The sequence below is a fragment of the Pseudorasbora parva genome, chromosome 5 (genome assembly GCF_024679245.1).
Source record: "Pseudorasbora parva isolate DD20220531a chromosome 5, ASM2467924v1, whole genome shotgun sequence".
Classification (NCBI taxonomy): domain Eukaryota; kingdom Metazoa; phylum Chordata; class Actinopteri; order Cypriniformes; family Gobionidae; genus Pseudorasbora; species Pseudorasbora parva.
The window spans coordinates 10,212,803-10,226,734 of NC_090176.1; the positions used below are offsets into that span (position 1 = coordinate 10,212,803).

Sequence of the window (13,932 nt, forward strand, 5' to 3'; positions counted from 1 at the left end):
AGAACAATCATTGATCCTGTTACTTTATATATTGAACACTGCTGTCATATTCTCAATTTTCATATAAAACCAATAAACAACACAAGACAATGAATTACAGTGATACCCCCTAACATACGTAATGAAAACTTTTAACTGTACTAAAATGACTTTAACGCACAACCTGAAGTGGATTATTGCTTTATTATTTGACTTCTATTGCACATGTTTAAAAAATGATCTGAAATTATTGTTGAAGAATTTGCTGTTGCTCTGGAAGACAGCAGGCATGGTTAATATGGACCATTGTGGTGGGGTTCACATACCCTGCTTCAGAAATACAGAGGTCCTTTTGTACCAGTACATTATATGGCACACAGCTTTAAAAAGTCAGGCTAATCATCACCCTCCGATCTGAGCGGCTGCTGCCGGGGCCACAGAAGCCCTTTAATACACCACTTATACAGCACACAGAACAAGAGGGCTACTTTTCTCTGTATGGTCATGGTTGAGTAAAAAAAACAGTGATGGGGTTATTAACCACTCTGACGTAAAACCGATGTCCACCGTCACCACATGCTGTTAGACAAGATGTAAAATATCACCATTTGGGGAATTCTTATGACAATGTAAAAATATTCTGAAAATAAATAAATGTACACGAACTATGGATTTAACTCCCACATCACGCCACAAGTTACTTGGGTAGGCCGTCTGCCGGAAGCTAGTTATTTTAATTTATTAAGATTTAAATACGAATATTTTTCTCACAAAAATGCATCACTTCACTTCAGAAGGCCTTTATTAATCCCCAGAGCCACGTGGAGCACTTTTAGAATGGATGGATGTGCTTTTTTGACCTTCAAAATCTCATTTACCATTCACCTCCATTATAACGCTTGGGAGAGGCAGGGCATTTTTTAATATAACTCTGATTGTGTTCATCTAAAAAAGTCACATACACCTAGGATGGCTTGAGAATGAGTAAATTATGTGATTTTGGGGTGAACAATTCCTTTAAATCTACAATTTAAAAACCTCAAATATTAGATCCAATTAGCACAGAACCAACTTTGCGTTACTTCCTACGTTTGCGTCAAAAATCAGGCAAATTTCAATGTGCAGCTTGAAAAGTTTGTGTCATCTAGTAGTTTAGAGGAAAATAAAATCACAATTGCCTTTAGCTCGATTGTACCCTAACCATTTTGGACCATAGAATTATCATTTCATTCAATCAGACAGATCCAAGCTTTTCCTCAAGGTGGCACGAAAAGCGAATAATTCACAGTAAACTGAAATACCTCTTCCAGGGTGTCATCCTGTAGTTCGGGCGGCCCCAGGTCAATGCTCTTACGCCCATCACGTTTTTGCTTCTGTTTGCTAGGAATCTTCTTGATGTTGCTGCCATGACTGAGACGCCGGACAGGGCTGGTCAACCATTTTTTCAGTGTATTCCCAGATCGCTTGGGTCCAGGAGAGCTACTCTGCAGGGAGTTCAGGGATGGCTGTGGTTGCAGTGTGGTCACGGACTCCGTCTTCCCTTCAGGACCGCTAACTGCATAGTTTTCTGTAGGACGAAGAGAGAATGAATATTAAGATCACGACAGGTGAAGGTTAGACCTAAAATAACTTTAAAGGAATAGTCCAGGTAAATACAACTGAAAGGTTAAGTGTGCAATATCTGCATCACTGGCATCACTAAATGGAATTGGGGGATTCTCAAACACTCCACCCATCAGCCCAATAATCAGGAAAACAGACCAACCCGACCTCACACCTCTGTTTGACACATTGGGATACACAAACAGACAGAACAAAGCCACAGTGTTTACCCTTTTCAGGGAACTTGCACACAATGGACAGCATCAGTGACATGCTGATGATTACCACAGACAATATTCCACAGACTAGCCCCTCAGGAAAAAAAACTAAACATAAAAAATACATGTACAGTAATGAACTTACAATGGAAGTCTAACAGACAATACATTTACATGAGTTCTTTAGTAAACATGTTTGTGAAAACATGAGTCAAGTTGTTAAATGTCATTTTGTGGTGGGACTACTTTTCTAGGTGGGGGAACTTCTGTTTATGCATTACTGATGTGAGTTGGTCATATATCATCGACACGTTACTCCTCGCTGGCACTTTCTTCACCACATTTAATCAGGCTTGGGTATCCCCACCCCAAGAATTCACACATACTTTACAAATGAAATGGTCTCTTTCCATTCCCATTAAAAAACACTTGAACGAGATAAAATCAGGTCTCATATTTCCTCTCTCAGAAAAAAAAGTCTAAATTTAAGACTTCAAAAGTGGACATTAAATGGAGACTACCGATCCATAACTGAAGCTCTGATGCCTGTGAAAGCTGCCTCCAAAATCATCAGTCCTCCTAGATCTCCTAGAATGCGACATCAGACTACCAGGTACTCCTGTACACCCTTAAAAATAAAGGTGACAGGAAGAACCAAATATGGGGTTTCACAGTGGTGCCATAGATGAACCATTTTTGGTTCCCCAAAGAACCGTTTTGTGAAAGGTTCTTTAAAGAACCATTTTTTTTCGAACCATTTTAGTTCACACTTGTAGTTCGGTTAGTTTGGTTCGTTTGGTCCAGACCAAAAAACAAAAACAAAACACATAGTCCTGGTCCGCTTAGCGTTCACACTGGCATTTTTAACAGCGAACCTAAAGTTACCGAACCAAAGGCATAGGGAGACGCTCACAACCTGATTGGTCGGCTTATATGACGTAGGAGCTCGCTTACCGAACATTCAAAACAATGCTGTGTGCGGATTAAACGTGATCATTTTATGCATGTATATATGGCATTATTTTTACCCGCTGAGAACTTATGAAGAGCTCATAAAATGTTTAAAACATTCAAAACAGCAGCAGGATTTCCTCCGTTGTGCAGAACAGAGACGGCCGTTCTGTCGTCTGTACCTGCTAATAATGGGCAGCACAGGTCCTTTGATGAGAAGAACCAGGTGTGCTTTTTGTGCGTTTTTTCTAGAATTTTCGAAACATGCTCGTCTGACCAAATATTGATGAGGCTCCTCCTCGTTGCTCCACGTTTGCCCTCTAACGTTAACGTTACTCATTTTGGATACACCGATCTTTCCGCGTCATCAAATCAGCTGACTATGCGTCGCATCTTGTGACATTACGTCTGGTTTTTGGTCCGTTTACATGTCTTTGGTCCGTGTTGCGTTCATATATCAATCGAACCGCACCAGAGTTCATTTGGAAGCGGACCGAGACCCATCTTTTTAGCGGTCTCGGTCCGCTCGTTTGGTGTGCACCAGGGTTCGGATGGCAGCGTTCACATATGTTCAAATGAACCGCACTAACCGAGCAATCGCACCAGGGTTCGTTTTAATCCAACCAAACATGACAAGTGTGAACGCACCCTTATAGTCTAAATAACTTCTTTGCACTACAAAGAACATTTTGTACAATGGAAAGGTTATTTTGATAGTAAAGATTTCTTGGTTGCTTGAAAGCTGCACTCCACTGGTTTTGGGACCTACCTGTAGATCTTTCTCTTCTCTCCTACCTTTGAGAGAAGGGGTGATTAAATTACTTCAACTTCTCCAGATGGGTGCCTCAGGGTTCTGCGTTTGGCCCTATTCTCTTCTCAATATGCACAAAAACCCTGCAACCGAACATCTAGGGTTCAATTACTTTTTGTAGTAATCAAAGATGCTGTCCACAGAGCATATGAAAACAAAAATTACCCCCCCCCCCCCATATAGACTGTAATGTTATTACCACTTTCAAGACCCAAAAAGGTAGTAAAGATGGTACTTAAATTAGAAGGAAATTAAATTAGTCCTTGTTAAAATTGTATCTGGAATATTCCTTTAACAGCCACTAACATGATCAGTGAGTAAAACAGGACAGGTTCATCTGTTTGAAAGAGCCAAATGTTTCAAATCCAACACCAGCTCAATAATACTGACAAACTCCTGTAAACTGGATGACACATATTATAATTCAAAGGAAATAATGACAAGCATATTCTAGATCAGAACTGACAAACATCTACAGTGTCACAGCACTGCTATTCTCTGATGTAACTACGCACACACAGATATTGATCACCTTCCACAAATGCAAACCACACACACCTAACACACATGCTGATATTTTTCTTCTCAAACAGACATTACCCCCACTATTACACAAAGTGAAGTGACGTGAAGGCCAAGTAAATACTGGGAATATGTCCTCTGCATTTAACCCATCTAAGTTAGTGAATAGTGAACGCATGAGCATCCGCGCACGCGCACGCGCACGCGCACACACGCACACGCACACGCACACACGCACACACGCACAGGACAGCCATTCACTTCGGCACCCGGAGAGAGAGATTGCTCAAGCAATACGTTTCCTGTCGGTATTGGGAATCGAAAACCACAAACTTTGGGTTACAAGTCGGACTTTCTATCCATTAGGCCTCAACTGCCCCCCAAAAAGCACATTACATCTGACTCTTTGACCTTGTAACCAAGTTAATCAATATCGCTATAACATTAAAAATGATATTGTAACAGAAAAATCGCCTTTTCTGCTGTTATGCTAAGTGTGCATGTTAAAAGATTTGATTGGTAATCACTGAATCATAAAAATGATTGACTTTAATGCCTTAAGCAAATTTTCATTATCAAACTCTTCTCTCTAACCATGCTGGGAAAACAAACAAACAAAAACATTTATGGTACACACTGTGACAGTCACAATCGTCAAAGCTAATGCATCAGATTTCTGCTTAGGAATGTATAATATGTTGGTTGCCATACAGGTATCTGCTAATATTAGCAGCTTTTAGATTATCGGTATCCGCACAGCACTGTAATATAAAATGTTGACATTTCAAACATTTGCATTATATCTCACTGAGACATCACTGAAAATATTCAATGTATTTTTTCTCTCGCGCGCTTACAGACCCTGATTCATGATAAGATCAAGTACCATTACCAGCAGAAGAACTTGTTCACCAAACGTCCAGTGTGTTGATGACATCTGTGTGTGTGTGTGTGTGTGTTGACTACAGGCATTAATGGCTGACTGATTAGAGGAAGTGACCTTGTTAGAGTTGGTCATAAAGACTGTGATGAAAACATAAGCACACTGATCCTGCAGAAATCACAGCCGTCTCTGAGCACCGAGCTGTCAGAGTCCTGAAAACGGCTCTTTGACAGAACCAAAGCTGTTCTGCACATAGTGTTCTGTCTGGTACACGTGTAAGCGGTTCATAACAACCGGCCATCACAGGAGTGTGTTTCCGGCATCAGTGTGTGATGGAGTGTGTCCCTGTCGAGGGCTGAAGTGCTTTTTGAAGAGCGAACCTGCGTAACAAACAGACTGACTGACGACAACGTCTTGTGTGTGAGTATATGTGTGGAGTGAAGAGGGGGTATGATGAGAGCAGTCATTAAGCACTGGCCTTTACACACACACACACACTGCTGCCCCAGAAGGCCGGCCGGGGGAGAGAGACAGACAGAGAGAGTTCTTTGTTCTTTTAAGTGGTCACATCAGAAAACATCATCTGGATCATATGACTAATTTTACTACAAACCAAAACTAACCCCCAGGAACTCCTGTTGACATGCATCAGATTCTACTGCAAGAAATGGAAGTCAAGTCATTTCAGTAACATCTGTACTGAATAATCATATCAAAAATATATGAATAGAATAAACAGGGTCCCAGAGATCCTTAAAAAGTCTTAGTGTTACATTTGATTTGTAAAATTTAAGGTCATAAAAGTCTTATTTCTACTTATGAGAGGTCTTACATTTTCGATTAAACTTTGACAGACATATCTAAATACTTAACCAAATTATAAAAAAAAAATAGTGCTACATAAATTTTATTAATCTTTCCTTGTGGATTTGCTTGTTTAAGCGACGATTCTCAGCATTTACCACTGAGTATTAGCTGCTAAAGGAAGAGAGAAGGAGAAGTTCAATTGTAAGTTCATTCTTTATGTGTGGGGTGTGCAATATGTATCATCAGTGATAATATCGTCATTATTGTTTTAACAATGTGCAAGCTGACATTGAGTTATTTTACTGATGAATGCTGTTATACGCTCCTAAAATTCAAGATACACGGGCATTTTTATCCTGATGAGTTTTTGGCTTATATTTAGATCATATGATGTAGATATATTATAATATCACACGAGCAAGAGCCGTTTCCCCCAAATATCAGCATGGTTGCAAATGTGATATTTAATTTATACAACAGTTACATTTTTTTTAAAGTTACATTTTAGACAAAATTTTGTCAGTTTTTCCTTTCGAAATGAAACCACAGCAGAATCAAGTCTCTGAGGAACACACAGTGGAGATTCGTCACTGAATTAATTCGCGTTTTGAATGAATCAGTTTAATTAATGATTCAATGAGCCATTTAATAAAGACACTGTTCGTTCCTGAATGAATCAGCCGTTTGAACAAATCGGTTGAATAATGGCTCATTGTGACTATGACAGAGACTTTCTATTGGCGGTTATAGTTACATATTTAAAGTACCTTTCCATTAAAAAGTTAAAATTAGAAATAATTTTGTATTTAAATATTGAATAAAAATAATCTCATATCATTGTTTCTACTTTTGATGCCGCTTCTGTGCATCCTCTGCACTATTATATGGATTTTTAGAGACTTTAGTTTTATCATATTTATTAAAGATAGATACGCTGTACCGATTCTTTCCAAAAACTCCAAACTTGTGGAAGTGTGCAGTGGGCGGCGCTAAAGAGTCAAAAGCACACACACCTATGACAAACACCCACGCAATACATCATGGCATTACCCCTGGATAACTTTCGATTCACAATACTTTGTGTGGTTTACATTATATGCACTTACACACTGATTGCCAACAAAACACAGACATTTGATGCAGTTTCACTCACCGCCTGCGGCTCGTGACCAGAAACAAACAAACACACACACTTACAGAACTCCAGAAACACAAACTGCATCCACTGTTCCATTAACTCTGGGTTGTTTGGGAAGCTGAACCAGGAGATCTTTCCCTCACACACACACACACACACACACACATCTTTCTCTCACAACTAGAAACACACTTCTTTAGTGACATTTTTGATTTCGTGGTCTAAAACAAAATGACAGCGCTGACGTTGGCTACCATAACCCGAATGAATCTTGTTGATGGACGGGCTCTTGTCGTATTGTCATATGGACAACTCATAAAAAATAAATAAATAATGAAAATACAATTTTGGCCATGTTTAGCTTGAAAATCCAAATCTTTAACAGGGTAAATAAGTCAGAATGCATGAAATAGCATAAGACCACCTTTAAATGGTTTACATGCCATAAGCATTAGTCTGTCTCTCAATGAGGAAATTGACATGAATATTTCAAACGGAAGAAATAAATGCTCTTTCCTCTTTCCCCCCCTTAAATCTTCATTAGACACATATGTGAAATATCTCTTGCATTAAGCCACCAAAACTAAAAATGAGGAAGAAAATGTCAAAGTCTCTTCAAGGTTTTTAGAGAAATGCATTTTAAAGAGACAGTGACAGACTCATACAGGTGTATTATAGTGCCATATGCAAGTTTAGGTTATGTATTTAATTCAGTTCCAAGGCCAGATTTCTTAAGTGCACCTGACATTGGAATGTGGCATGTGAAGGATTTCAGGAATTAAACATTTCATTAACTTACTGACGCTGACAATTCATTTTAAAACAATGTCCTTATAGCATTTCTTTCCATTCTTACAGCTCAGAAAGTATAACAATAGCGGAGGTTTTCCAGATTATTATCTAAAAATCATAATAAATGACTACGGGCTTTCAAACTGCATAAAAGGAAGAATAAAAAAAGTAATGTTAGTGTCGTTACACTGCTGACATTATAAATCACCAACGGTTGCATCACCTCATGTTCTGTTCTCATACACACAGGTACTTCACTGGCCTACTGAAACACATTCCAGTGGATCTGTACAGTAAAAATACCCCACGGCTTCTTTTGAGGAGTTGTGTGGCACAGCAACTCCTCTGAAAGACACAGAGAGGGGAAAAACTGACCCTAAAAGTCTTTAAACACACGAGACTGATTAACACTTCTTCAAAGTGTTAGCATTTAAAACCTGTTCATAGACTTAAAATAAGCGTCACCGGCTTTGATATGTTGCATCTAATGCAGTGCCATTAAGACACGTCCAAATACTTTGAGGCCACTGTGTCTTATTTTTACACATTTTACACAATTCCCGATGAGTCAGAGGTCCTGGTGACTGATACTCCCTTCTCATACTCAGCATACTTTTCATAAAAAGGCTGAAAGCGATAATGTCATGGTCTTTATTTTGAGATAAGTCCATGAAACAAACAACTGGAACAACACTAAAATGTACTATGATTTATACAGTAAAACTGGCAGATCTGTCCTGTTCTTCTGCCAAGCAAAACAAAAATAAAAAAACACTACTTTATATATTAACAGCATGATAGAAAACACCTGTTCACTAGCTACTGTGTGGACATCTGTATAGTAGAGACTATAAATCTTATCTTACATGTCAAGGACTGTTCCTTCTAGCTAAATAATGTCTTTTAAATAATGTATCCTAACTTAACTTAATACGCATAGAGAACCAAGAAATGACGCACTTCACTATGGCTTTTACACTGCTGGGTTAAAAACTACCCACGTTGGGTTGAAATTGGGCAAACCCAGAAATTGGGTTGTTTTAATAAGTTTATTCACTGGGTTCAAACAACCCAATATCTGGGTTTGTCCATTTTCAACCAAACTTGTGTTGTTTTTAACCCAGCATTTTTTAGAGAGTAGTTGTGACATCCTAAAAATTGAAAGTATGTACGTTCCATTCATAAAATGCTGATCGACGTCTTGAAAAACAGAGGTGCGCGTGAACGCTTTAGCCTTCAATGAAGTAAACAGGCCCTTTTTATCTGCTGTTGTGTCTCTGCTCTGACATTCCTGACTCGCTGTCAATAGAAACCCAGGCCTGTTTTAAAGCATGCGGCTTTCATGCAGATACTCCACAGACTGGGACTCTTCGGAGCCGGACCTGTTCTGAAACACACAGGCGCTCCAGACAGGCGACATTCCAATCATAGGTGAGGAGTTTCACATGATTTAAACTGACAACGCCTCCCGCCTCATGACACGTTTCTGCTGACTGTACATTACAGACATTACTAAACTAATGTCCCGAGAGTTCAGGAGCGAGAAAAACAAGCGAATAATTCCCATGTTCCCACTTTATCTCTCACAGAGCCGCCTTCAAAGAGCCACTAAAGCTCTTCTGATGAAAAGAGGATTTGAACTAATTTGATCTTCAAAGACTTGTTCAAACACCAGCCCTGGACAGACAGGCCAGACTGCACATTAACAGATCGTTTCACATAATTAGGCAACACGGTGATGCACATTACACCTGCTATAATAAAGAGTCAGTCAGGTACATCCTGCTAGGAATATAAAAAAATATATTAAAAAAATTAAGTGTCGAGTGTCTCAATAAATCATAGCTGGAACAAAACCTGGTTAGCAAGAGAGGTAGGTTTGACCAAAATCCTATATGACAATATCCATAATTTTGTATCACATGTTATAGTATAGCTATTGTGCATTAATTCTACACAATTATGTTGTAATGGCTGCGGTTTAGAGGCAAGTATCCTCGTTAGATCTCCCAACTCCCATGCCGGAGACACCGCTTCATATCCTGCTCGGAGCGGGTTGAGTTGGACCGGTTACATTTGGTGCCGTGACCCGGATGGGAATGAGGTTTAGGGGGGTGAGTGTAACGGACGTAGGCCAACAAGGCCCCATACACAGAGACATGTTTAACTGTAAATGTACAAATTTGTATTGTATTTGCATTTCGTCTGCATTTTTTGGGTGGGTCCCAGAGTGAATAAACCTAAAAACGACACCCTTGCGTTTTCGTGTGGACAGCCAATCCGTATATTTTCTGATGATGTCATCACCCCACGTCTCGACCCTAGTCAGCCACCGCACGCACATGCTCCAAGTCTTCTCCATTTATAGTGCATCTCTGTGGCAGAATTACAGCGCCACATACTGGTCTGGCATGTTAACAACCTTTTTGGTCTGTGTACTACTTGAAGATCATGCGACTCAAGTTGACAACGCAAACAGCGTGAATCTGGCTATACATATATGTTTCTTTAATTCTCACGCACATTATCTCAGCGGGACAGTCTCCAGCTGGCCATCATGCAACTGAAGCTGCCCACGCATGGAAGGTCAGTTGTATAAAGTATATACTGATTTTTTTTTTTGATAACTATTTGTAGGGCCCAAAACAAGAATAAGCCAACATACACTTAGACACATTTGATGGGTCCCCCTTTTGATTAGTCATTTAGCAAAAGCCATTAGAACTGCACACCCTAGTTAGAGAGTTACTGTGGCATATAATGGGTAAATCTCAGGGCTGACAATCAGAAGACTTCACTAGGAGTTAACCATAAACTATGACCCATTGTGTCCTCGATGAAAATCTCAGATTACCACAGGGGGATGAACCTGTAATAAGTGCAATACAATGGTGCATAATTGCTAGAAGACAACTTGAATGTCTCATCCTCGCACTTGCAATTATGTGTTACTGTGGCAACACTATTAACAGCAAAACTAATGTGTAATTTCAGTAATTAATAGACAAAAGCACAATGGTAACAATCGTTATCCAAGTGCCAATCCAATCGTTATCCCCTTTTAAATAAACTACGTTTATTAATTATATTTTTAATTACTGTTTACACCTGGTGATACACCTCAGATCACAAGTAGACGAGACAGATCTTTCAGACCTTTAGATCTAATGGACAAAATAAGCTCATGCAATTTCCATATGAACAGAGACGACAGAAGGACACCCAGAGAGCATCAGCTTTGGTTTCTGCTCTGAGCCACAGGCCCAGTGGTGTAAAGTATTTGAGTAAATGTAATTTACTTACTGTACTTAAGTATCTTTATGGCTAGTTTGTAGTACTGAGTATCAAAGATATTAGCAAATTTTACTCTCTTCTTGACTATATTTTTGAACAAGTACATGTATTTTTTGAACAAACCTGGTTTAAGTCGGAGCAAGGAAATTCAGAGTGCATAAGTTGTATTAAGAGTTCTAAAAGGATGTGAATATCAAAATCTAGTAAACATGGCAATTCAGACATGGTGAGAACACACCTTTACTTGAGAGCGTAAGATAAGATTTTCAACTTCCTTTGATTTCAAGCTGAAAAACTATCGGGGGGGAGGGAAGGAGGGAAAGAGGGAAAGAGAGAGAGAGAGAGAGAGAGAGAGAGAGAGAGAGAGAGAGAGAGAGAGAGAGAGAGAGAGAGAGAGAGAGAGCACTTTAGTCCACATTAGAGAGGAGCAGAGAGGTACTTCACCCTGTCATCAACACACACACACACACACACACACACACACACACACACACACACACACACACACACACACACACACACACACACACACACACACACACACACACACACACACACACACACACACACACACACACACACACACACACACACACACACACACACACACACACACACACACACACACACACACACACACACACACACACACACACACACCAACAAGCCTCATCTACCCATGACACAAGACAGAGTAAACATCACAGACCACTGCGGCCCTACAGTCAATATAATTTTAAACCACGAGCCAGCGATATGACACATGCAAGATAAAACTAATTATGCTTCAGATCAATACCAAAAAGTATCTTTCAATAACAGTCGAAATGACTGCACGTTTACATTGTCCATCATCATCAGTTTCTTTAGTGTGGAATGCTCATTATAAAAATGAAGATATTTAATCTAAAACCATTTGATAATTATTATGAACCCTTTTTATGAGCGACTGTATGAAATATCTGTCTCTCATTTGTCGTTTAATTTGTCTTAAGGCAGGACTATGTCAATTAACTGCAAGTAGCTGCATCTGATTAAAATGATGAAAACTTGAAACACAACACCTAAAATATACCCAGGCTCATCGGGAAAAACGCACCTGCGGTGACATTTCTGACAAATTACATGTCATCGTGTCTTGCACATTTCAAGACAATTTCAAAGTGTATTCAGTTTTATCAGAAACAGATAAACGTAAATCATCTGTTTTTTTGAAAGATGCTTACTGGTTTTCATATTGATGACAATAACTCCACAGCTGTGCCTAACTTTACCCTTAAACTGACCTACACCACCACACCTGTCCCTAACTTTACCCTTAAACTGACCCACACCACCACACCTGACCCTAACTTTACCCTTAAACTGACCCACACCACCACACCTGACCCTAACTTTACCCTTAAACTGACCCACACCACCACACCTGTCTCTAACTTTACCCTTAAACTGACCCACACCACCACACCTGTCTCTAACTTTACCCTTAAACTTACCCACACCACCACACCTGTCTCTAACTTTACCCTTAAACTTACCCACACCACCACACCTGTCCCTAACTTTACCCTTAAACTGACCCTCACCACCACACCTGTCTCTAACTTTACCCTTAAACTTACCCACACCACCACACCTGTCTCTAACTTTACCCTTAAACTGACCCACACCACCACACCTGACCCTAACTTTACCCTTAAACTTACCCACACCACCACACCTGTCCCTAACTGTACCCTTAAACTGACCCACACCACCACACCTGTCTCTAACTTTACCCTTAAACTGACCCACACCACCACACCTGACCCTAACTGTACCCTTAAACTTACCCACACCACCACACCTGTCCCTAACTGTACCCTTAAACTGACCCACACCACCACACCTGACCCTAACTGTACCCTTAAACTGACCCACACCACCACACCTGTCTCTAACTTTACCCTTAAACTTACCCACACCACCACACCTGTCCCTAACTTTACCCTTAAACTGACCCACACCACAACACCTGACCCTAACTTTACCCTTAAACTTACCCACACCACCACACCTGTCCCTAACTTTACCCTTAAACTGACCCACACCACCACACCTGTCCCTAACTTTACCCTTAAACTTACCCACACCACCACACCTGACCCTAACTTTACCCTTAAACTTACCCACACCACCACACCTGTCCCTAACTTTACCCTTAAACTTACCCACACCACAACACCTGACCCTAACTTTACCCTTAAACTTACCCACACCACCACACCTGTCCCTAACTTTACCCTTAAACTGACCCACACCACCACACCTGTCCCTAACTTTACCCTTAAACTTACCCACACCACCACACCTGTCCCTAACTTTACCCTTAAACTGACCCACACCACAACACCTGACCCTAACTTTACCCTTAAACTTACCCACACCACCACACCTGTCCCTAACTTTACCCTTAAACTTACCCACACCACCACACCTGTCCCTAACTTTACCCTTAAACTTACCCACACCACCACACCTGTCCCTAACTTTACCCTTAAACTGACCCACACCACAACACCTGACCCTAACTTTACCCTTAAACTGACCCACACCACCACACATGTCCCTAACTTTTCCCTTAAACTGACCTACACCACCACACCTGTCCCTAACTTTACCCTTAAACTGACCCACACCACCACACCTGACCCTAACTTTACCCTTAAACTGACCCACACCACCACACCTGACCCTAACTTTACCCTTAAACTTACCCACACCACCACACCTGTCCCTAACTGTACCCTTAAACTGACCCACACCACCACACCTGTCTCTAACTTTACCCTTAAACTGACCCACACCACCACACCTGACCCTAACTGTACCCTTAAACTGACCCACACCACCACACCTGACCCTAACTGTACCCTTAAACTGACCCACACCACCA

At 40.5% G+C, this 13,932-nt stretch overlaps 1 protein-coding gene across 1 annotated transcript in view; it reads right to left on the reverse strand.

Annotated features, from left to right (window-relative positions):
• Positions 1–13,932, reverse strand: part of kalrna (kalirin RhoGEF kinase a) — a 322,593-nt gene that overhangs the window by 53,927 nt on the left and 254,734 nt on the right. The window contains 1 exon segment of the mRNA XM_067443216.1: positions 1,281–1,546. Coding sequence (XP_067299317.1) covers positions 1,281–1,546 — 266 coding nt within the window.